This window comes from Catharus ustulatus, chromosome 6 (assembly GCF_009819885.2).
Source record: "Catharus ustulatus isolate bCatUst1 chromosome 6, bCatUst1.pri.v2, whole genome shotgun sequence".
NCBI lineage: Eukaryota > Metazoa > Chordata > Aves > Passeriformes > Turdidae > Catharus > Catharus ustulatus.
This window is the reverse complement of record NC_046226.1, coordinates 54,843,490-54,866,335: the sequence shown is the minus strand read 5'-3', so window position 1 is coordinate 54,866,335 and position 22,846 is coordinate 54,843,490. Positions and strand designations below refer to the sequence as shown.

The 22,846-nt window shown below is 56.0% G+C and overlaps 1 protein-coding gene across 2 annotated transcripts in view; it reads left to right on the top strand.

Moving 5' to 3' along the window:
• The window catches only part of KDM2A (lysine demethylase 2A), a 31,388-nt gene extending 12,444 nt beyond the window's left edge, over window positions 1-18,944 (top strand). The window contains exons 4-22 of one of the 2 annotated variants that reach the window (XM_033062686.2): window positions 2,340-2,478; window positions 3,073-3,151; window positions 4,344-4,390; window positions 4,504-4,682; window positions 5,403-5,509; window positions 5,801-5,894; window positions 6,353-6,506; window positions 7,204-7,319; window positions 7,424-7,550; window positions 8,346-8,764; window positions 13,295-13,378; window positions 14,936-15,202; window positions 15,324-15,455; window positions 15,534-15,623; window positions 16,245-16,957; window positions 17,777-17,940; window positions 18,194-18,352; window positions 18,434-18,649; window positions 18,750-18,944. In XM_033062686.2, coding sequence (XP_032918577.1) covers window positions 2,340-2,478; window positions 3,073-3,151; window positions 4,344-4,390; window positions 4,504-4,682; window positions 5,403-5,509; window positions 5,801-5,894; window positions 6,353-6,506; window positions 7,204-7,319; window positions 7,424-7,550; window positions 8,346-8,764; window positions 13,295-13,378; window positions 14,936-15,202; window positions 15,324-15,455; window positions 15,534-15,623; window positions 16,245-16,957; window positions 17,777-17,940; window positions 18,194-18,352; window positions 18,434-18,649; window positions 18,750-18,931 — 3,468 coding nt within the window. In that variant the 3' untranslated portion in view covers window positions 18,932-18,944. Of the gene's footprint in view, window positions 1-2,339; window positions 2,479-3,072; window positions 3,152-4,343; window positions 4,391-4,503; window positions 4,683-5,402; window positions 5,510-5,800; window positions 5,895-6,352; window positions 6,507-7,203; window positions 7,320-7,423; window positions 7,551-8,345; window positions 8,765-13,294; window positions 13,379-14,935; window positions 15,203-15,323; window positions 15,456-15,533; window positions 15,624-16,244; window positions 16,958-17,776; window positions 17,941-18,193; window positions 18,650-18,749 lie in introns of both variants that reach the window. The other variant, XM_033062685.2, reaches the window with a different exon arrangement.
• Window positions 18,945-22,846: the final 3,902 nt, after the last annotated feature.

The following is a 22,846-nucleotide window of genomic DNA, read 5'->3' as shown; positions in this document are numbered from 1 at the left end:
GAAGGACAGACAATGCCTGGTCATCATACCTGTGGCTGGAGCTGCATTCCAGTCCAGATATCCCAAGGTTCATCCTCAAATGGGACTCACCTGAGTTCCAGCCCAGTGCAGTAACCCCTGCTCCTAGTTAAGTGTAGCCAAGGGAGTCAAATATAATCTATTAAGGGATTCTTACCCGATTTTGCATGCCAAACCTTTTCCCCCAAAAGTGAGGTTTTGAATGCAGCAAAGACAAAAGAACTGCTAAAAGTTCCCTAAAAAGTGAGTGTCTGGAGTAAGGGAGCAGGTCAAAAAGCAGCCTGGTCCTGCAGTGAGCCACCCCCCACCTGAGCCCAAAGTAGGTGAGATTGTGGACTGCAGAATCCTCCTCTTCATTGTGCATGTGCTCTGATTAATGACAGAGAGCTGCCTGCTAGGATCTGGACTCTTAGACTTGCCTTGGATTGGGAAAAGTGAAATGTTGGTCACGCTGGAAAGTGATTCACATGCTTCACAGGTGTGCCTTGAACTTCCCTGGTGTGGTTTAGTCAGGAATAGGATGAAATGGGCCTTTCCCCAAAATGCTGGGTTCTTCAGGAAAAGCTGGGTATGTGGTTGGCTCCTTGGCCCTAAATCCTGCACAGGGCAGAGTCCCCGCTGCTCTGTGCCCTCACTTTAAAGCTGAATACCATGCAGGCCTCATGAGTTTTAAGGAAAAGTGCTTTATGAGGTGGGCTAATCATCCATTATAATAGCCATAACACTTCTGCATCTCTGACTTCAAGTTCTGATGCATCCTCTTGGAAGAACCAATCTCAATTTGATAGCAAGAGTGAGCATTTGGGAGTTCCGGTTTTTGGTGTGTACAGCCCAGCCTTAGCAGTGTGAAAATCCAAGTGTTCCCAAGGAATAGGTCACTTCTGCTGGTGCCACCCCCATATGGCTGTGCTTTTTAAATGCATTTTCCTGCCTTTTTCCAAAGTCTCTGTAAAAACCTGTTAAGTGAGTTTTTGTGTTGTTAAAAACAGGGAGAGCCCACCCCACTCATCTTTAGTGGATGGTTTATGACAAAGGATGGCAGCCCTTTTCCAGACTGTTTAATCCTCAGAGCCGTTGGACAGACCCTGATTGCAGGCTCCTGAAGACTCTGCCTGGAGTGCCCCATTCAGGAGCAGCCGATTGTTCCTGTCAGGCTGATGAGGTGTTTGTGTCCCCATAGCTCAGGTTTTTGGGATGGGGGTTGGAAAGCTGAGCACAGTCAATGGGCTGTTAACAATAGGTGAGTGACTCTGTCTTGATGGCAGGGGAACTCCTTGTGCATCCGTCAGCCTGTTTGAAACTAGGAGTTAAAATTAAACTGGGAGGGGGTGGGGGAAAAGCCTTTTTTTGTGTGTGTGTCCCTACATGCTCCTGCACTGGTTCATCTAATTAATTTTTTAAATTTATTTAAAGCAGTGCTTCTGTATGAGGGAGTCATTCCTCTTTCTCCTTCTCCAGTGAGGTTATCACAGGCTGGTTCTGGTGGTGTTGCTGGGGATGTGACACTGCCCCTCCCTGCTGCAGGCAGGTGCCAGCAGCTGTGTCACCTCCTGCCCCATCCTGTCCCTGGCTGTCTGCTGGCCCAGCAGTTGGTGTGCACGCTTGATAATGGGAACATCCCGAATTAGGGGAAGGCAGCTTGGCTAATTCAGAGCAGGTTTGCCTTTTATCTGAGGGGATTTAGGGAGCATTTCCACGCAGGGTTCTGCTCTCTGGCCAGGTGGTCAGCAGCTGGGGACAGTAATTTCTTCCAGATCCAGCCATGCCAGAAGAGGATGTCTGTCAGGAATCCCTGTACAGATGTGCTTATGAGACCCTCGAAGAAAAGTGTTCCTTCCATTCTGCTATTCTTCCCCACACAAACAAGGGAATAAATCACCTTTTGTGTACAGGCACAACAAAGATGAAAACTTGAGAATCTTTTTTTTTTTTTTTTAATCATTTGTGTTCTGTCAGAGATTTAAACTCACAAGTGTGTTTACCTCCAGTGCAGCAAAATACTGATGCACCTGTAAAAGTCAGGAACTGATTCTTTGTTCTTTGCTTCAGTTACACTAAACTCTCTCCCCTCCTCCTGTGTTGTGTTGGAATTCATTAGGAGTGATATCTGTCTCTCATACGGCCCAATTAGCACAAACCTGGATGGAGGAGGAGCAAAGCTGATGTTTCAGTGGCGTATCTGGAGTTTGGGACAGAACTGGGCTCCCCTAGAGGCCATGGCTGAGCTGTGCTAGGTTGGCATAAGGCTCTGGTTGTTCCTCCTGCTCCATAGCTTCCCTTCCTGGTCCATAACTTCTCCGTTCCTGGTGTTCTTCCCTCAGCGTGGCACAATGAGGCGGCGTTACGAGGACGACGGCATCTCCGACGATGAGATTGAAGGGAAGAGGACGTTTGACCTCGAGGAAAAGCTGTCCACCAACAAGTTCAACTCTACCTTCGTGGTCTTCATGGAAGGCAAAGGTTTGTCTTGGAACTGCTGGTCTCAGGGAATGTGTGTTGGGAGTGGCATGGAAGCTGCTCACTTGGGAGAGCACAGAGCTGGTCTGCAGCTTGCTGGGACACGTGGCAGCCAGGAATGGGAGGGTTTGCCTGGGCCAGCACCTGTAATTGCAGCCACATGTGTACCAGATCCTTAATTCAAGGACTGTGTGGGATGTCTCCCCTTCCTTTCACCACGCACACGGCTCTGTGGGATGGCTTTTCATCACACAGCCCCTCATGAGGATTTACTGGGAGGGAGGAGTGCTTCTGCGAGGCATCTATTGCTTGGCTCTGAGCTTCCTAGGGAAGTGAGCACCAAAATCCAGGCTGTTCACCTGTCAGGAGCAGCCTGTTGGAGTAAACCCTCCTTATAGGGGCTGTGTCTGAGGCTTGTCATTAGCACTCACCAATGCTGCCTTTCAAAACTGCTCTAACGGAGTTCAAATGAGTATAGAAAAATGAGGATCAGGGTTGGACTAGGAATCTCCAGAGAACCTTTTCAACCTGAGCATGTCTATAATCCTCTGAAGAAGTTTCTCCTAAACCTTCCCTCTTCTTGTCTCCCCACACCAGACTTCACAGTTGAGTACATCCAGCGGGGTGGCCTGAGGGACCCACTCATCTTCAGGAGCTCGGACGGCCTGGGGATAAAGTAAGTGCTGGAAGCACCGAGTAGTGGTTTACTCTGGCCCAATTCCTTCATCTCTCCACACTATGTGGGATCTGATCCTGGCTCTGCCAAGCTGGTTTGCCTGTGTTGTGTCCATGCTGTTCTTTATGTGCAGTTGGCAGAGAGAAATATCTTCCAGCTCGGTTATCACGTTCTTCTTAGTCTGTTTGGACTGAAAATGAGAGGACTGAATTGGCTGTAGGTGATCAGAATTCCACCAAATGTCTGGAAATTCCCACTGCTGCTCTGATGCAACATCTGGCTGGGTTTCTTTCCTAGTAACATAGGCATCTATTGCCAGAGAGTCAAACAATTTGTAGTATTTCTGGCATTTTCCAGAATTCCAACCTGATTTTTCCGGACTTCTAAACTGCTGTCTGCCTCTCTTGCTGCAGTACATCCATTGAGGTTTGCAGCTCTAAGTGTAAACTGGGTCAGTGTTTTTTGGGGTTGATTAATACAAAGATTAGAGGAATAAATAACCCCTCACAAACTTTCAGAGACAGTACCAACACACTGCTCCCAACTCCCTCATCTGGTTGTGAATGGATGGGTGGCATCTCATCCAGTGCAGGATGTTCTGTGCCAGGGTAAAGTGGGTAGGAAGTCGTGCCAGGCTTAGTTTAACTTCTGGGTGACTTAGGAAGGCAGAGATTTGATACTGAGGATTACAGTGTGGCTGAAACTGGATTTCTCCTGAGCTTTTGGGTATTTCTCTGGGTCAAGAGCTGCTCGAATGGCTGCCAGCCTGCTCTGCCTGTGACAGCAGTGTTTGTACAGAAAAGGGTGCCAGTACAAACATTGGAGTGGTTCTGCTGTGTCAGTGGAATATACTGCGTGTCCTGCTCCGGCCGTGCCTTTGGATTAGGATAACTCACACGAGCAACCTTTAAAATGAGAGCTGGGATTGTGTAGTTCAAGGCCTACTGGCTCCTTTGCTAGAAGTCACTGTACAGCAGCTCTGGAGATGGTACATCGTATTCCCAAGCCTGCTTCCCAAGCCAGAAATTTGTCCTAGTGTTTCACCCCAGTCCTGTGCTCCCAGAGATCCTATTCTATGGCCTTCTCCAACAACAGAGCAGCACAGATGTACCTTCAGGGTGCAGATTCCTGAGTAACAGGGTGTGCAGCCAGAAGCACTTGATGATATTTTAGCCAGATGTTTGTCCCACAGGATGCCGGATCCGGACTTCAGCGTGAATGATGTGCGACTGTGTGTGGGTAAGTGCCCAGAGCCACCCTGCAGTCACTTGTGGGGTTGGGATCCTTGAGGATCTCACCTCCTGGAGTCCATGGTGCACAGGGACAGTTCAGTGACATGTCTGCTGTGGCAGGGAGCCGACGGATAGTGGATGTGATGGATGTGAACACGCAGCGGGATATTGAGATGTCCATGGCACAGTGGGCACGCTACTATGAAACACCAGAGGAGGAGCGGGAGAAACTCTACAACGTCATCAGCCTGGAGTTTAGCCACACCAAACTGGAGAACCTGGTGCAGAGACCTGCTACGGTGAGCAGGGCTCTTCCTCCCACAGGGATCTGCTTTCCCTGGAAATCTGGAGGCAAGGTGCAGCCTGGCATTGGGACGTGGTAAAAGAGGGGCTGCTCAGAACATGCATGGGCTCAGAGGGGATGTCAGTCTGGAACTGATCTCCCAGTCGGGCTCTGGTGTCTCTGTCATGTCACTTCTGTAGAAAGATGGCCTGTTCGTTGGCTGTCAGCAGTTAGAAACATGGGAGTCTGAACTCTGCACAGTGTGGCAGGGAGGGTTCCTGATGCAAAATGCTGAAATCCCTGAGGGCAGAGGAGGCCAAGACTGGAGGTGTGCTGGAAGAGAGGTGGGAAGCTGTTTTGTGGTGGGAAAATGAACAGCATGGGTGGGATGAACATCCCAAATTCCCTCTGCAGTCAGGAGAGTGGAAGTGGCAGCTGTGTGGGACCAGTTACTTCTCTCTGTTATCTACAGAGAGAACCTCGACATCTCTGGCTCTCCTGAAGCTTAGGGAGTTGAATCCCACCCTAGGAGATGCTGTCTGGCATATTTTTAATGTGAGTCCAGAGCTGGCATCTCAACACCTGATCCTAAGTGCTTTATGTGTGACTGTCCCAGTGGCACTGGTAAAGTTTCTGGGTGTAGGGAAGGACCAAAAAGGTGTTTGCCAGCCTGGGGTACCAAAAGGTTTTGCTGTGCCCCTTTTTTCTCTGCTTACCTCTCCTACCTCTGTTGTAGGTGGATTTGATTGACTGGGTTGATAACATGTGGCCCAGGCACCTGAAGGAAAGTCAGACAGAGTCTACCAATGCCATCCTGGAGATGCAGTACCCAAAGGTGCAGAAGTAAGTGACTTCCTGAGCTGTGGCAGGTAGCAAACAACTGCTTGCAGGGAACAGCAGTTTGTACCAAGGGGAGGTGGGAAGAACAGTCTCCCAGCTTGTTTTTGTGGGTGACACTTGTAAGGCCACTGCAGTCACTTATTTAATCTCCTTTAGCTTTGTGGAAGAGGGCCTGGGTGGCTTGTGACACTGCTCTGAGACATAGGCCTAGGTTTGGGGGGTCTATTCCCTTGGAATGTCATATCTGCTCCAAAGTGTGCATCATCATTCATTTTTACCTTTGTTTTCTACCAGATACTGTTTGATGAGTGTCAAGGGCTGCTACACAGATTTCCACGTGGACTTTGGGGGCACTTCTGTGTGGTACCACATCCACCGAGGGGGAAAGGTAGGACTGTTCCTATTGTGGAAAGCATCTGTTGGTCTGTTTTTGTGTAAATCCTTGAGGATGCAGCTCCCAGACAGCAAACAGAAATCTTTCCACCCTAAACTTACCTATAGTGCATGGAGCCAGACAGGTGCCAATCCCTAGTTCAGATGTAGCTCTAACATGATAAATTTAACTCAGTAAATCTCCTTGTCACTTTGATGACTTTCCTGAGCTCTGTATCTCTTGACACTGATGTAAATCATACCTTGAAAAGCATCTCAAGCTCAGGCTACCATACACTACTCTGTGTCAGGCTGGGAAATACCTTGCTTATCCTCTCGAGGGAGGCAGCTGTCCAAGTCATTTTGCTGGGAAACTCTCAGGGAGAGGGGTGAGGAACAGATTCAGATGTTGGGAAGAAGCCATAGCTGTTCATTATATGATGACTTACATAAGCATGTTGTCTTTATTTGCAGATCTTCTGGCTGATCCCTCCCACACCCCAGAACCTGGAGCTCTATGAAAACTGGCTTCTCTCAGGGAAGCAGGGAGACATTTTCCTTGGGGACAGAGTGTCAGAGTGCCAGCGCATCGAGCTCAAGCAGGGCTACACATTTGTCATCCCCTCAGGTACCCTAAGAGTGGGCAGGCTCATTCTGGTCTTGGCCAGGGTTGTGGCAACACTGAAACTCCTGGGACACTGGCAGGATTTGGCTCCCTCATGAGTCACTGGGAGAGGGAGATGTGATGTGGCTCTGTCCTCTTGCTTGCCACCTCCCAAAACATGCCTGTGATGGCATTGTGGGTCCAGCCCAAGTGTTAGGAAAGCTGAGGCAGGCTCGCATCACATTTGATTAATTATTAAAGGAGGCTTTCCCAGATCCTGTCATGTTGACACATGGAGCAATGTAGGTTCAGGAGAGGCTGGCCCTAGGCAGCTCCTCAGCTTCCTGGGTGTCTTCATGGCACCACTGCAGAGCTGTGGCTTACAGCAGGACCAGGAACAGAAAACACCAGGGATTGCACAACTCACTCATTTGAGTCCTGTTATCACAACTGACACCTCTTCTGAACTGAGTGGCTTTGCCTTAATGAAACCTATGCTGAAATTCTCCAGATGTTAGACTTGGCCGGATTGCTTAGCCTTGGAGATAAAGACTGGAACTTGAGTTATTTTGAAGGTATTTGGAGTTGGAACAGACTTTGGAAGGCTGTTTCCCTTGATTCTAGGCCTAACGTGATTAGGAAACAATCTAGGATGACACTAGGGTGACAAAAAACTATGCAAGGTGGATCAGAAGGATTCTCCCTACTCTTTCTCCCCAAGGTTGGATCCATGCTGTATACACTCCCATGGACACACTGGTTTTTGGGGGCAACTTCTTACACAGCTTCAACATCCCTATGCAGCTCCGGATCTACAGCATTGAGGACCGCACACGGGTAAGGGACCTGTGCTGGACACTGGGCCAGACCTGCTGTGGCATCTGTCACCTGGGAGCAGCAGTGGGAAGGGGGCCTGACAGATCTTCTTGCCTGTTTTGCAGGTCCCAAATAAATTTCGTTACCCCTTCTATTATGAGATGTGTTGGTACGTGCTGGAGCGCTACGTGTACTGCATCACCAGCCGCTCCCACCTGACCAAGGACTTCCAGAAAGAATCCCTCAGCATGGGTAAGTCCAGCCCTTATTCCTTCCTCACCCCCGTCCAACTGGCTTCTTACACCCTCCTGCTGGAGCACTGGCTCAGCAGTGTGGCAGGCAGGGGAGGGCTGGGTGGGGTTTTTTTTGAGCATGAAGTCGCAACCAGCCAGACTTCTGCTTCCTCCTTTGGCCCTGCAGCAGCCCAGGTTCCTCACAGCTGTGAAACCAGCACAACACCAGTTCAGAGCCTTGCACAGAAGAGGTGGGGGAAGTTGCAGGGACCACCATGGTGCTGTGGGCAGGAATTCTCTCTGGCTGGCCAGGGCCTTCTGCACACAGGGTTTAAACGGCTGACACAGTTACTTGGAAGGCTCAGCAACCTCACGGTCCTGAAGGAGTCCACATCCTCTTTTTCCCATGAAGGCAGCATGGGAGCCCTCATTGGGAGATCCCAAGCCCTCCAAAGCAAAACTAGGTTGGACAGGGCTTTGAGCAACATGATGTAGTGGAAGATGTCCAGGCCATGGCACTGGGGTTGGAGTAGATGACAGTCCAGGTCCCTTCCAATCCAATTCCATGAAATTCAGTCTAAGACATGAAATTCAGTTTAGGGCATTTCCTGTTTCTTCCTCTGGGACCTTTTTCCATATCTGGTGCCTTGCATTCCCACAAACAAACCAAGAATGGGATAGGGCTGTTCTTTTCCAGCTTCTCTGTTCCTTTCACCTCACGCAAATCTGTTGCTCCAGCATCCCTCGTGACTGGGGGATCCCACTAAACACAGAGCCCCTCCTGTGATTGCTCTCCATTTCTCCATCATGGCAGATATGGAGCTGAGCTCCTCGGATTCTGTGAACATGGAAGAGGAGGAGGAGGAGGATGATGAGGATGGAGCAGGAAAGGAATCCCGGCGCCCCATGACCAGGAGGTCCATTCTCACCAGCCCCATTGCCAACGGTGCCAATGTGGACTATGACGAACTGGGCAAGAGCTGCCAGAGCAGCCTGCCGGGTCTCAAGAAGACCCCATCCATCGATTCCTCTGACTCCAGCCGGGGCTCCCAAAACGGCCAAGCCTGGGACCCGAGCGGGGGCAGCCCCCGCAAGAGCAGGAAGGTGCACCTGACCCAGTTTGAGCTGGAGGGGCTGCGCTGCCTCGTGGACAAGCTGGAGTCACTCCCTCTGCACAAGAAGTGTGTTCCCACTGGCATCGAGGACGAGGATGCCCTCATCGCTGATGTCAAGGTAGGCTTGAGCGAGTGCAAAACACTTCCTACATGGAAACTTGGCTTCACCTTTCCCTTGTCCTGGGGCAGGATTGGTGTCCTCCTCTTCTTCTGTGTGAGGCTGATGTTACACCTGAGGGACTGCCCTGGGATTTGGGGTTGGGAAAGCAGGAGGGTGGCTGGGCCCTGGCTGGGTCCCTTATGGCTATCAGCGCAGTAGTGCTCATTGCTGATGCAGTTCTGGCTGCAGTTCCAGTTTTGGCTGTGGACTCCGTGGCAGTTGGAGCCTTTTCCTTGCCCCAGGTGGATTTGGCTTTGTTCCTTTGAGTTGTTTGCCCAGGGTGTGACCTGGAGTTACGAGAGTCAGTTAATTTGGGCTGGTGAGGGTTGTTTGGATTTTATTTGCCTCCATCTGTTGGGCTGAACCAATGAGCTTTGGTGTTTTAGCCCTTTAAGCACTGGAGTGGGAATGTCAACTTCACTCTATCCCCAGAAATTCATTTTAGTCCCTAAAAAGTTGCCTTCTGCTCCCCTCCTTGCTGTTGGTGATCTGTGCAGCTGCTTGTGTCCTTGTCTTTGCCATTGTTTTTATTTCCAAGTGCTGTCTCCTAATGTTTCTTGTGAGGTGTTCAGGTAAATCCAGAGCTCTGTTGTGTTTGGAGCAGAGGGTGCAGCTCTGGGGTCCCAGGCTCTTGGCTGAAAGAGTCTAGGTGCTGATAGGGGCTGAATTTCTGGTTTTCTGTGGCTTTTCAGGCATCCTGTGTGTGCTGTGACCTTTGAGGATGTGATGTGTTTCTGAGCCCTGTGTAGTGCTCTAGAGGAGCCTGAGCTGTGGGCTGTGTTTCACCCTTGACAGAAGGAGACTGGTGTTGGGTATTTTGAAGGCAGAGCCTTAAAGGTTGTTGGTGTTCAATTGGAGTTTGAGATCTGATCAAAGAATTAGTTCGTGTTTTGGGGGTGGTAAAGGTGTGCCTGTGGTTTTGGTGTGATGCACCCGCCCATGTGTCCCACTGTAGATGAGCTGTGGGTTACAGTCTTTGTGGTCCCAGACAACTTCCCTGAGTGTTGGCTCCTTAAAGCTGGCAGTCCTTGGAGGTTTGGAAATAACCTGAGCTGCAGGACTCCGTCCCTCAGGACTGCAATCCTCAAGGCATGGAGATCCTTAGTCACAGCCTGCAGTGGCTAGGGAAAGTGGGACAAGTTTGTCCAACCACAGCAAAGCTCTGCTTTCAAAACCATTTTCCATAGAGATGATGGAAATGGCCTATAGGCTTGTAAAGCTTGAGAAGGGTTTAAGACATTTCTAGCTAAAACTTCTAACTGGGGCCACCAGTGCAGCAGGTACTTTTGCCCTTGTGTCACCAGGTAAGGTCATTGTGGAGCTGGGATCTGGCCAAGCTGGGAAAGCTGCACTTTGGTCTGTGCTCCTCACGGTCAGAACATGGTGTTTTCTTATCCAGACTTGCAGGCCTGGCACCTTGATCTGCCACCCTCTGCTATCCAGTGTCCCCAGGCACACCAGGAGCAGGAAATTGCAGCCTTTTCCCACAGCCTGTTGTGTGGTGATCAGGATTTTAGGGTGTCTGTTGGGTCATGTGGAGAAATATGTATCTTGTCACAAGTTCAGCCTGGAGCGGCATGTGACACTTTGGATGTAACAATGTTGTGCTTCCAGCTCTGTGGCAGGAATTTTCTGAAAATTCTGAGTGTGGTGGGGGTCATTGGAAGGATCATTGACCAAGAGGAAATTTCTGAGATGTCCTGTTGTCTTTTGACTGCTTCCATCCATGCTTTCCATGACTGGATTTGACAGGATGGTCATGAGGCAGCTGACAGCAGGTCTAAAGCCAGGCCCCTCTGGCCTGCCATAAACGGGTTAAATCTGCGCTCTCCATGGAGCTATTGGAGCACAAGGATGGTAGAAAAAAGAGAAGCCTCTCCCAGAAGGGCTGATCCTGTCTCCGGAACTTCATCTCAAAACCTCTGGTGTGGTATTGCTCACTACCTGACTGGGCAATGGGCACAGAGAGAATTTGGTGAGGAGTGGGGATGGTATCCTCAGGGATGGGTGAGGAAGTTCCGGGTCGCCTGTGAGCTCTGCAAGAGGGTCTCCCACGGGATGGCAGCGCTGGTCACGCTTCTCTCAGAGACAGCCCGTGCCAGGGACCCGAGGGTGTCACTGGTTGCACAGCTGGTGACAGTCCAGAGCCGGGTCGGCATGCCGCTGGCTTCCTGGGAACACAAAGCTGGAGTTGCCTGCAGATGCTTTGGATGCATGTGAAGTGGGAGCAGCCGCTGCTCCCCTTTGTTGTTTGGCTTTATTTCAGGAGTTTCCTCCATTTTAATTGCGGTGTGTAGCTGGGGGGCGTCTCGGGGGGCTGGGATTGCTTGGGGACACCTTGATCGCCCGGTATGGATCTGTCCCCCTCTAGCGGTTTGGTTCCCGGTGCCTTTGGGAATGTGGCTGCTCCCAAACTTGGCTGGCGGGATGTTTGTCCCTCCAGGTCGGGAGTGTGGCGGGGCAGACCCTGGGGGGAGCTGCAGGGGGGATGACCCTTGCCTACATTCCAAAGCCTCGCTCGGTCCAGCGGGGTCTCCCGGATCCCAAACCCGCCACGGAGCAGACAAAAGAAAGGCGCCGGGGAGGCTGGGCCTGAGCGGGACGGGGTAAGGGCTCTCGGCCACGCTGTGCCCGGCCCCGGGCAGCCCGGCCGCGGCCTCTCGGATTGCGGCGGCGGAGGGAGGGAGGGATCCCGGGGAGGCCCGTGGGCAGCGCCGCCCGGACCCTGCGCCAATCCCCGCCGTCCCGGCCCCTCCCGGCGCTGCAGCAGCGCGGCTCTGCCCTCCGCTCCCTCGCTCCCTTTTTCTCTTCTGCCATCTTCCCGTTGCAAAGCATTGCTGGGAACCGCATGTGGGTGACGCAGCAGCATTGTCTCCGGCTCAGGAAGCTGCCGCCGCCGCTGCCCAAGGGCTCGGGAGGAGCACGCGGCCGCCGGTGCGGCTGCCGGGGGCGGGGAGGAGCCGGGGGCGCTCGGGGCGGGGGGTGCAGCTGCTCCCCCAGCCATGTCCCCGAACACCGGGGGTCCGGCCGGGGTCTGAGCCAGCCCCCGGAGGTGTCCGGGCAGAGGGGAGGGGGCCCCAGCCCTCGCAGTGCGGGCACCGAAACAAAGAGGACTCGGCAAACTTCACCCCAGAGTCTCGGCAGCTCCAGAGGCGCAAGGTCAGGCAGCTGGCAATGCTCGTGGCGCGGGGAGGGGACGCGGGGACGCTCCGGACGGGGTGGGAGGGGACCGCGGGGGGACCCCTGCTTCCCCGGAGGGGTCCCTGGCCGGTGCTTGGGCTCACCTCTCCCGTCCCCGGGGCGCTCTCGCCGGCGCCGCTGCCGAGGCGCTGCGGCCGCGTGTGCGCAGGGTCCCCTCCGCCGCGTCCCCTCGGCCACAGCGCGACGGGGCACAGGGGACCTGCGAGCTGTCGCCCACCCCGGCTCCGAGCCAGATGCAGCCGCAGGACCCGGGAGCCCCCGCAGTCCCTCGGCTCTCTGGCGGGGAGCGTGGCTGAGCCGCCCCCACCCCCGCCCCGTCCGCGGTGCCGCGGGCAGGCGGACGCTGCGGTCCCACGGATGTCCGTGTGGGAGCTCCGAACCCTGACCTTTCCCTCGGCGTGTGCTCGTGGGGAGCCGGAAGGTCTGAAGGCGGCACGCTGCGCTGCCAGGGAGCCCAGGGGAGATTGCGGCTTCCTGCCTCCCCAGACACCCGGAAAACCGGGCGGGGGGCATGCCGGTCACCCCCTGCCCTGGCCCTGCCTGGCAGCGGGAAGCACCGCCCGCCGGGATGCCGGCAGGAGGCTCCTGCCTGCGTAACCATGGCAACGTCAAGTAAATAAAGCACCTTTGCGATCGGCAAATTCGGTGGGGAGTGGATGTGGGGAGGGGGCTGTGCCGGAGGGTGCTGAAAGGACCGGGGTGAGCACGGGAGCCCCGTACACCGGGAGCAAAGGGCTGTCGTGCCAGAGGGCAGCGTGCCCGTCTGTGCCAGTCCGGTCGGTGCTGAGGGATCTCTCCAAGTCGAAGCCAAACCCCGAGGCAGTGTGGGGGAGCAGCTCTTGGCTACCGGCAGCTTGTGCTAGGCCACGGAGGGCGTGCTGGGGCATCACATCCTGCTGCTGCTGCTGCACCCTCCAGGCTGCCCCGTGCCTGAGGAGCAGCTGGGGGGGCAATGCTGGTGAATCCTCCCCCCAGAATCCCCCCAGACTACCAAATCTTGGCGCTCTCCCCCTCTACCACCGCCCAGCACGGGGCCTCGGGCTGAAATGCAGTTGATGAAAGCGCTGGTGCAGATCGACTCGACAGAGCTTGTCTGTCTCATGTGGGGAGGAGGGATGGTTGCTGGCGGGCGTGGGGAGAGGAGGGCTCGTTCCCAGCCGCCTTTGAAGCATACTGGCCTTGGCATCTGGTCGGAGCCTGCCTCACTGGCGGGAGCCGTGTTTCCCTCTGCTCACACCTGTGCTTTTTGTCTCTCTGTTGTGTTCCCCCCCACCATCTCTCCATTAGCTGCTGTTGGAAGAATACGCGAACAGCGACCCCAAACTGGCACTTACAGGTGTCCCCATCGTCCAGTGGCCCAAGAGAGATAAGGTAGGAGCTGCGAGGAGGGGATCCAGATGGGTGTCATGGGTGGAGTCCCCCTGGGAGTTTCCCAGGCGTGGGGTGTGGTGGCACTGCTTGGGAGCAGTGCCAAAGTGGGATGTGGGGTGCAGCCACCTCCACAGCACCGCGGGCAAACCCAGAGATCTCCCACCATGCCGGTTATCCCATCTCCGCTGCTGGGTGGTAACCAGATCAGCCCCAGCTGCTCCGTGTTCTCCAGTCCTTTGGTTGTGCTTGGAGAGCAGGGAGCCTTACTGTGGGAGGAAGGTGTGATTCTGCTCTCCCAGGAACTCTCTGGATTGATAGGGAGACCTGGATGGCCTGAGGAATGTTGCATGTCAGGGAAGGCCTCACTGTGGCAGAAGTGGGTGAGGTGTGAGGTTGATGGTCAAGAGCAGTCCAGCCCCTCACTGTGAGTTGTATGCGTCCCTTGTGTCCCTGTCCCTTTTGTAGGACAACCACAAGGAAGGCAGCTCTCTCCTGGGAGTCTCTCCCTGTGGATAGGTAGCTATCTCTTCAGCAGACCTTTCCATGCATCCCTGCCTTTCCCTATCCAGCTGTGCTTATAGCACAGGGCCCACAGCTGGGCTGCAGCCCGGGCTGAACTCACTGGGCAGATGGAGGCACAGAGCAGCCGGACTTCCCCTCTGCAGGCTGCCTTCCTGTGGCCTGCCAGGATGGCTCCCAGAGGTCACTTCTTCCTTCCTCCCAGGAGATGGGCTTACAGGCAGGCTGTGGGAAGGGTAGGACCCTCATGAGAAGGGTGGGTGTTCCCTATTTAGGAGTCTAGAGACAAATGAGTCTCTCAGATTGCACTTTGGAGGTGCCTATTTCTGCTTGCCTGCCCTGCCCAGGGGATCCAGTGTGATCCTTGTACAGCACAAGCATCTTGGGCAGCTTTTGTGGGAGAATTGACCTGGAGATGTGTGCATGCTTTGGGTGCAGCACTCAGAGGCTTGGCACATCCCCAACCCCATCCTTGTGAACCTGCCCTTCTCCAAGCCCATCGGCTGTGGTGCACATCCCAGCATGGCCAATCCCAGAAGGATGCTGCAGCCAGCAGATTTCCTGTGCAGGCTGATGGGATGCAGGGTGACAGCTGGAGAGCTGTGCTCTCCTACCTGCACTGTAAACAAGGAAGGTGTGGGTGTTCCAGGTGTGCCTCAAGCTTGGGAAAGAGCAGCCAGAGCTATCCCCTTGTGCAGTTGGCAGAGTGACACAGAGAGGACAGCCTGGTTGGACCTTGTCCATAGGAAAGCATGGATGCTTTTGGGACTCAGCAGCCCTTTCCAGGCCCATTTGAGCCCTAACAGGGGCTGAGAAGAAGGAGAACTCTTAGTGTGGGGTGGTGTCAGGGATTAGGGACCATGTCCAGGAGAAGTGCCAGGTCAGCGCTGATCCAGGTGCCTTTGGCTGCAGAGTGCTGAGGGAGCAGAGCTGCTCCCTGGCCCATTAACTGAAATTGTAGTGCCGAATCCAGGGATCAGAGCCTTCCAGCTCCCAGTGGAGTACAGCACTTCTCACTCCTTCTCTCCCTGTTGGCAGCTAAAGCTCCAGGCCCGGCTGAGGGTGCGCCTGCCCACCATCCCCATCACCAAGCCGCACACCATGAAGCCAGCACCACGCCCGACTCCTGTCAGGTCCACCGTGTCTCCCATCGTGTCAGGCGCCCGGCGGAGGCGGGTGCGGTGCCGGAAATGCAAGGCCTGCATGCAGGGCGAGTGTGGCATGTGCCACTATTGCAGGGATATGAAGAAGTTTGGCGGGCCTGGCCGCATGAAGCAGTCCTGTGTCCTCCGGCAGTGCTTGGCGGTGAGTCCAAGTTGGGTTCCTGGGGGATAGCTGGTCGCTTCTCCATGGTCCAGGTAGTAGGGGAGGAAAGGAGGAAGGTTGTCCCACCATACCGTGGTGTCAGCCCTGGTTTCCTTTGTAGCCCAGGCTGCCTCACTCGGTCACGTGTGCACTTTGCGGGGAGGTGGATCAGAACGAGGACTCACAAGACTTTGAGAAGAAGCTTATGGAGTGCTGTATCTGCAATGAGATTGTTCACCCTGGCTGTCTGCAGGTGAGCAGGGGATGTGCTGGGCAAAGGGGGGCTCTGCTGTGGGGCTGGGCTGCTGCTGACGCCCTCCTCTTGTTGCAGATGGATGGGGAAGGGCTGCTCAATGATGAGCTCCCCAACTGCTGGGAGTGTCCCAAGTGCTACCAGGGTGATGACACAGAGAAGGGCCAGGTAAGGAGCTGTGCTGTGGCAGGGCAGGATCTGTGTCCTCCATCCCTCCCACTGTGTCCTGCCAGGGATGTGTTCAACCAGCATGGGCTGGGGGTGGTGGAGGGGGCCTGCAGTGACCCGTGAGAGTGAGAATCATGGGGGTGCAGCACCTGGTGGTCTGGGCACATCCTGCTGCAATGCAATCCTGAGATATTCCACTGTGAGAGACGCTGGACTTTCAGGCACAAAGTGGACCCAACCCCCAATGACAAGGGACACCCCTTTTGAGAAGGGGTTGGAAAATGCTTGTTGCTGGTGTGGGTGAACTCTGGTCCTTGTGGTACTTAGCTGAGCTGTGAGGAAGAAATTACTTACTGTGAGGGTGGTGAGACCCTGGCAGAGATTGACCAAAAAAGCTGCGGATGCACCATTCCTGAAGTGTTCACAGCCAGGTTGGATTGGGCTTGGAGCAACCTGATTTAGTGGAAGGTGTCCCTGTCTAACCCAAACGGCTCTATTATTTTATTGGGCACTGCTGGTGCAGGTCCTGCCAGTACCATGGTGTGTCCCTGGGGAGTAAGAGAAGGGAGAGGCCTTCCCCAGGCCTTATTCCTGCTAACCACCCACCCCCAATCCCTGCAGAAGCGGAAGGTGGAGGAGAGCGACGACGACACGGCGCAAGCCAAGGTGCTGCGGCCCCTGCGGAGCTGCGAGGAGCCCCTGACCCCCCCACCCAACTCACCCACTCCGATGCTGCAGCTGATCCACGACCCCGCGTCCCCCCGTGGGGTGGTGACACGCTCGTCCCCGGGGGCCGGGCCCAGCGACCACCACAGCGCCAGCCGGGACGAGCGCTTCAAGCGCCGGCAACTGTTGCGACTCCAGGCCACGGAGAGAACCATGGTGCGGGAGAAGGAGAACAACCCCAGCGGCAAGAAGGAGCTGTCAGAGGTGGAGAAGGCCAAGCTGCACGGCTCCTACCTCACCGTGACGCTCCAGCGCCCCACCAAAGACGTCCACGGCACTTCGATCGTCCCCAAGCTCCAAGCCATCACAGCCTCCTCGGCCAACCTGCAGCACTCACCGCGCGTGGTCGTGCGCCATGCGCCCGCCAGGATGCCCCTGCGGAGCGGGGGCGATGAGGAGGCGGCCGCTGAGGAAGAGGACGAGGAAGAGGAGGAGGAGGACGAGAATGCGGAGGAAGGGGGGGCGGCCCGGCTGAATGGGCGTGGGGGCCGGGCACAAGAGGGCGAGGAGAGCTGCGTCCAGCGCGAGGTCTGGATGTCTGTGTTCCGCTACCTCACCCGCAGGGAGCTCTGCGAGTGCATGCGGGTGTGCAAGACCTGGTACAAGTGGTGAGTGTGGGGACACCCCAAGGAATCGGGGAAGGATCTCTGCCATGTGTGCACCCATCTGTTGTTCCCTTCCTCCTGTCCCGTGCCGTGTTCTTGCAACGTGCCAGTGCCCTTCCCTTGCCCATCACCCTGATGGTTCTTGCCCTTCCTTGCCTCCCTTGCTGCCTCACCTCCCAGCAGGCAGAGAAGGCAGGCTCAGGCGGGATGGTTTTGCTGGCTGGAAATGCCTCAGGGGGCTGCAGGCCTAAAGACAATGCTGGCACCAGGACAGCTGTGCATGGAGGGCTTGGGAACAGACGGGAATGGAAACTGGGAGGTTTCTAACAGCCGAGCAGCAGGGATAGCCTGCTTTGATCAGCAGCTGGTGGCAGTGGTGTGGTGGAGGAGTGTCCCCTCGCCTGCACCTTCAGGGGTTCCACTAATCTGCCATCGGGTCCTGGCTCTCCACAAACTCCCATGGAAGAGGAAGTGCTTGCTCCTGGCGAAGGAGTGAGCTCTGCTGGGACTGTGGGGTGGGACACACAGTGTTTTTGCCTGCTGGGAGTAAGGATCCTTAAGATCAGGAGAAACACCCAGAGGGGGCAGGCAAGCCTGCAGCTTCAAACTTGGAGTTTTATTTTGTGGCAGCAAAACCCTGGTGGGGTTGGACTGCATGGCCGGACACATTCAGCAACCTCCCGTGTTTGGGGAAACCTATGGAAACCATGAGAAACAACCTTTTTCTGTGGCTGAGGCCACTCCAGGGCTGGGTTCCCCCTGGTTGTCTATTATCCCATGGAACTCTTGGGACTCAATTTTCAGCCTTGTCCTTGTCCCCAGGTGCTGTGACAAGAGATTGTGGACAAAGATAGACTTGAGCAGGTGCAAGTCCATCACCCCCCAGGCGCTGAGTGGCATCATCAAAAGGCAGCCAGTCAGCCTTGACCTCAGCTGGACCAATATCTCAAAAAAACAGCTTACATGGCTCGTCAACAGGCTGCCAGGTGAGTGTGGGCTGGGGAGGGGTCCCTTTCTCTGCCACCAGCCTGCGCCGAGGCTTCCTGAGGGCTGGGTCATGGGGAGAGACACCCTGCAAACCTGGGAACTGCTGAGTGCCTGGGTCCCATCACCCAGCAAGTGTCCCACCCCAGGGAGGGGACCTGCTTCCTCATGTGCCTGGAAAAAGATGGTGGAGATCTGGGATGCCTGGGAGCTGACCAAACCCGTCTGACTTGTTACCTGCCTCCCTTCTGCCAGGCCTGAAAGACCTCATCCTAGCTGGCTGTTCCTGGTCTGCGGTCTGTGCTCTCAGTACCTCCAGCTGCCCCCTTCTCAGGACCCTCGATCTTCGGTGGGCAGTAGGAATCAAGGACCCTCAGATCCGGGACTTACTCACGCCTCCAACAGACAAACCCAGTAAGCTGGGGCTGGCTGGGCTGGACAAGGGAAGGTCCCCAGGGCAGTCTGTCCACTTTCTTCCTCTCTCTGCCTGTGCAGGTCAGGACAATCGCAGCAAACTCCGCAACATGATTGACTTCCGGCTCGCCGGGCTGGACATCACGGACGCCACGCTGCGCCTGATCATCCGCCATATGCCCCTGCTCTCCCGCCTCGACCTCAGCCACTGCAACCACCTCACGGACCAGTCGGCCAACCTCCTCACCGCCGTGGGCTCCTCCACACGCAACTCCCTCACCGAGCTCAACATGGCAGGTGCGTGCCCTGCTCCAGGTGCCTCCTGGATTTCCCATTCCTCCTGCTAATGCTGGCTGCTGGAGGTGCCCCCCTCACGCTCCCTGTGCTCTGCCCACAGGCTGCAATAAGCTGACGGACCAGGCCTTGCTGTACCTGCGCCGCATCTCCAACGTCACCCTCATCGACCTGCGGGGTTGCAAACAGATCACCCGCAAAGCCTGTGAGCACTTCATCTCGGACCTGTCCATCAACAGCCTCTACTGCCTGTCCGATGAGAAGCTGATCCAAAAAATCAGCTAGAGACCCTCCCCGGGGCAGACTGAGGAGAAGGAAAAGAGCCCATCCCACCCCTCTCGGAGAGCCACTCCTCCACCTCCCCCCCTTGCCTTGCGTGTCCTGCCGCTGCCTCCCACCTGACTAGGCAGGCAGGGCCGTCGCTGGCCTCGCTCCACTGTCCTTCCTCCTCCTCCTTCCCCGGGACTTCTGCCGAGGAAGATGTCCCGCCAGGCTGGCCAGTACCAGAGGAGGAACGGGCACATGGCAGGGAGCCTGGGCCCGGAGGCTGGCCGCTCCCGAGGCGGGGCTGTAACAGAGGCCTCTGTGCAGAGAAGTGGGGCACCCTCTCCCCCCAGCTTTTCCCCTCCTCCCCGTCGTCTCCTTGCCTTGAAACACTTGTCACTTCCCCGGTAGCACAAAGCTTGAGGGTCGAGGTCTCTCCAAGGAAGCGGGAGCAGAGCCAGAACACCCCGTCTCCCTCTGTGCTGCCGCCAGCTCGGCGCTTCCCTGCGCTCTCCCTCCCTTCCTCTTACCCTCGTCTGGCTGCAGGGACTGCTATCCATCTCCCTCCTCCTCCCACCCATGGGGCGGTTCTCTGGGCACCCAGGGCAGGAGCACCGTGGCCGGGGTGTCCCAGGAGCAGGGGCTGGGGGATAACGCGTCTGTCCGAGGGGATGGAGCAGGGGAGAACCCACAGGTACACCAGAGCTCAGGGAGGACTCGGGAAGCATCAGCCAGGGGTGAGTGAGCACGGGGTGGGGACAGGAGCTGCCTCCTCTTCCTCCCCACCTCCCGGCACCACGAAGCGCTCTGGGGCCGGAGGGGCGAGGGCTGCTCTGCGGCCTGGGACCGAACTGGCATCGTCCTCTCCTTCCCCCCACCCCCTTTTCGCTGCCGATTTTCCTTTGCAATGAATGGTTGGTCCAAAGAACCTCTCTCTAGGGCAGCAGAGAGCTTTTTGCACTTTAAAAAAAACAACAAAAAAAAGACAAAAAAACAAAACGACAAAAAAAAAAAGACAAGGAAAAAAAAAAAAAAAGAAAGGAAAAAAGGTTGGAATCTTCTTTTTCTGGGTCACTATTTTATTTCCTTCCCTGTCCTGCCTGTGCCCGGACACTCCCCCTCTCTGTCCCCCCCGTGTCAGCACCCTGCTCTCTCCCTGGCAGCATACCGATAGCACAATCCGGGGTGTCCCCTCCGTGCCACCACCGGTCCCCAGCCCCGCAGGGGTCCCCGGGGGGCAGCCCGCACCCCCCTGCTGCTTCAGAAGCAATAAAGGAGGAGAGGCGGCCCACGGGGACTGTCCCCGGCAGGGGGACACGAGGGGACAATCCCACAGTGCCTGGGACGAGGGGCAGCGCGGCCGAAGTGGAGCCGGAGGGCTCGGGGCAGGAACCACCCCCCAGGCGAGAGGAGGAGCCTTCGGCCTCGGCCTCTCTCGGCGGTGGCTCCCGGGAAAGACGTCGGAAGAATTAAAGCTTTTCTTTTTCCTTTGGATTCCTTTTTGAGTTTTGCAACGCGAAAGAAAAATTTTCCAGAGCTGGGGTTGAGAGGGGCAAGGTGGTCCCTTCTCCGCGGGGACGGCTCCCTGTTCCCGCCGTGTCCCCGCCTCTCCTGCCGCAGAGACTCCAGCGTGCGACCCTCCTCACCACCCCGGCGTGGTGCAAACCCACGAGGAAGAAAACAAGAGAATTATATATAATAAAAATCACTTAGTGATTTAAAACCAACCCAGCCTGCTCCCTAAAGACGACTCCTGCAAGCAAAGTCACTTGTTTAAGGGTTTGGTTGTGGTTTTGTTTCGTTTCGATCCCCCCTTTCCCTCCCTTCCTCCTTCCCTCCCTTCCCCGGAGAAATATTGTAAATATCTATTTTTTTGTTGGCGATTTAGAGTCCATCTCTGATGTTTGTGCTTTAAAATTAAATGTAAGCATTAAGGGTAAAAGCAAACCAAGTCTTGCACTCTCTCAGCTGGGGTTGGGGGCTCTTGCTGGGGCAGAGGGAGGGCACCTGCTTGGCAAGTGGGTTTGGGGTTTTTTGGGGGGGGGTATTTATTTATTTTGGGGTATTTTGCTTCCTGAGCCTTTTCCCATCCTGGATTTTTAGAGAGCCTCTTTGCCCATACCATATTACCACCAGGCTGGGCGAGCTGTTGTGGGGGGAGGGAAAACCCCAGTCTCCCAAGGGAAATAAAAATATTTCTTGGGGGTGGATTTTTTTGAATTAAAAAAAAAAAAAAAAAAAAAAAAAAAAAAAACCGGAAAGCAAAAACTCCAATCCGTGAGTGTGAGCTCTGCCCCTCTGTCTGTGAGGTGACAAGGCCAGGGCTGGGACCTCCTGTATCACCCCTGTCCCCAGCACTGGGACTCTCTCAGCTCTCGAGAGGAAATCAGAGCACTGTCGGTGGTGGCAGCTGTCCCGGTGTCCCCACTGTCTCCTGGCGGGTGGTGGCAGCTGTCCCTGTGTCTCATCACCTCCTGCCAGGGCCACAGGTCCTCCAGAGGCCTGTGGGGCTCCTGCCCTCCCCATCCCTTGGGAACCCTGCCCCCTCCCAGTGGATTCCTGGGCCACCACGGTGACATTTAGCGTCCCCCACCCTGCGGGGATGTCACGGCCCAGATCCCCGCGGCGGCTGAGCTGTGACATTTGCACGGTGAGGCACACGGCAGATGACATCATCCTCCACAGGTGGCTGCAGCCACCGTCACCCTCCTGTGCCCTGGTCCCCAAGTGCCACCACCTGCCTCCCCCAGTGATGCCAAGCAGATCTCAGCACCCCGACCCCCTGCCTGTCCCCTCCAGGTGTCCCCTCCTGGCCCCAGGGACAGGGAGCCTGCACACGGTGTCACACGCGCATGGTCACACCTGCTGCCACTCACAGCACATGTGGTCACACGCCGTGTGCTGTGCAATGACACACACACAATGTCATGCACACACAGAGCCACTGTCACACACACACACGGTGTCACACACTGTCACACACACAAGGAGATGGTGTCACACCTCCACGCTGGAGCATACACCTGGTGGCACACACACATCCAGTGCCATACACCCAGTGTCACACATACGGTGTCACTCACACAATGTCACATACACGCATCCAGTGCCACACACACAGTGTCACACACATGCATCTAGGGCCACACACCCGGTATCACATACCCGGTGCCACACACCCGGTGTCACACACATACACCCAGTGCCATACACCCAGTGTCGTACACACGCATCTAGTGCCATACACCCGGTGTCACACACCCATGTCACACACACACACACACACACACACTCGGTGTCACACCCAGTGTCACACCCGGTGTCACACACTCGGTGTCACACACACACACCCGGTGTCACACACCCGGTGTCACACACACACACCCGGTGTCACACCCAGTGTCACACACACCCGGTGTCACACACCCGGTGTCACACACACACTCCCGGTGTCACACACCCGGTGTCACACCCAGTGTCACACACACACACACACACCCGGTGTCACACCCAGTGTCACACACACACACACACACCCGGTGTCACACCCAGTGACACACACACACACACCCGGTGTCACACCCAGTGTCACACACACACACACACACCCGGTGTCACACCCAGTGACACACACACACACACCCGGTGTCACACACTCGGTGTCACACACACACACCCGGTGTCACACACCCGGTGTCACACACACACACCCGGTGTCACACCCAGTGTCACACACACACACACCCGGTGTCACACACCCCGTCAGTGCCACAGCCGGTCTCCCGGCCCCTCCCGGCGGGCGTGGCGGCGGCGCTGTCCCCGCCCAGCCCCGCTGTCCCCGCCCCGTTCCCGGTGCGGCCGCGCCCCGCTCCGCGCTCCCTCCCGCCGCTCCGGGCGCTGCCGCCGCCCGCGTCCCGGCGCCGCCGAGCCCCTCCC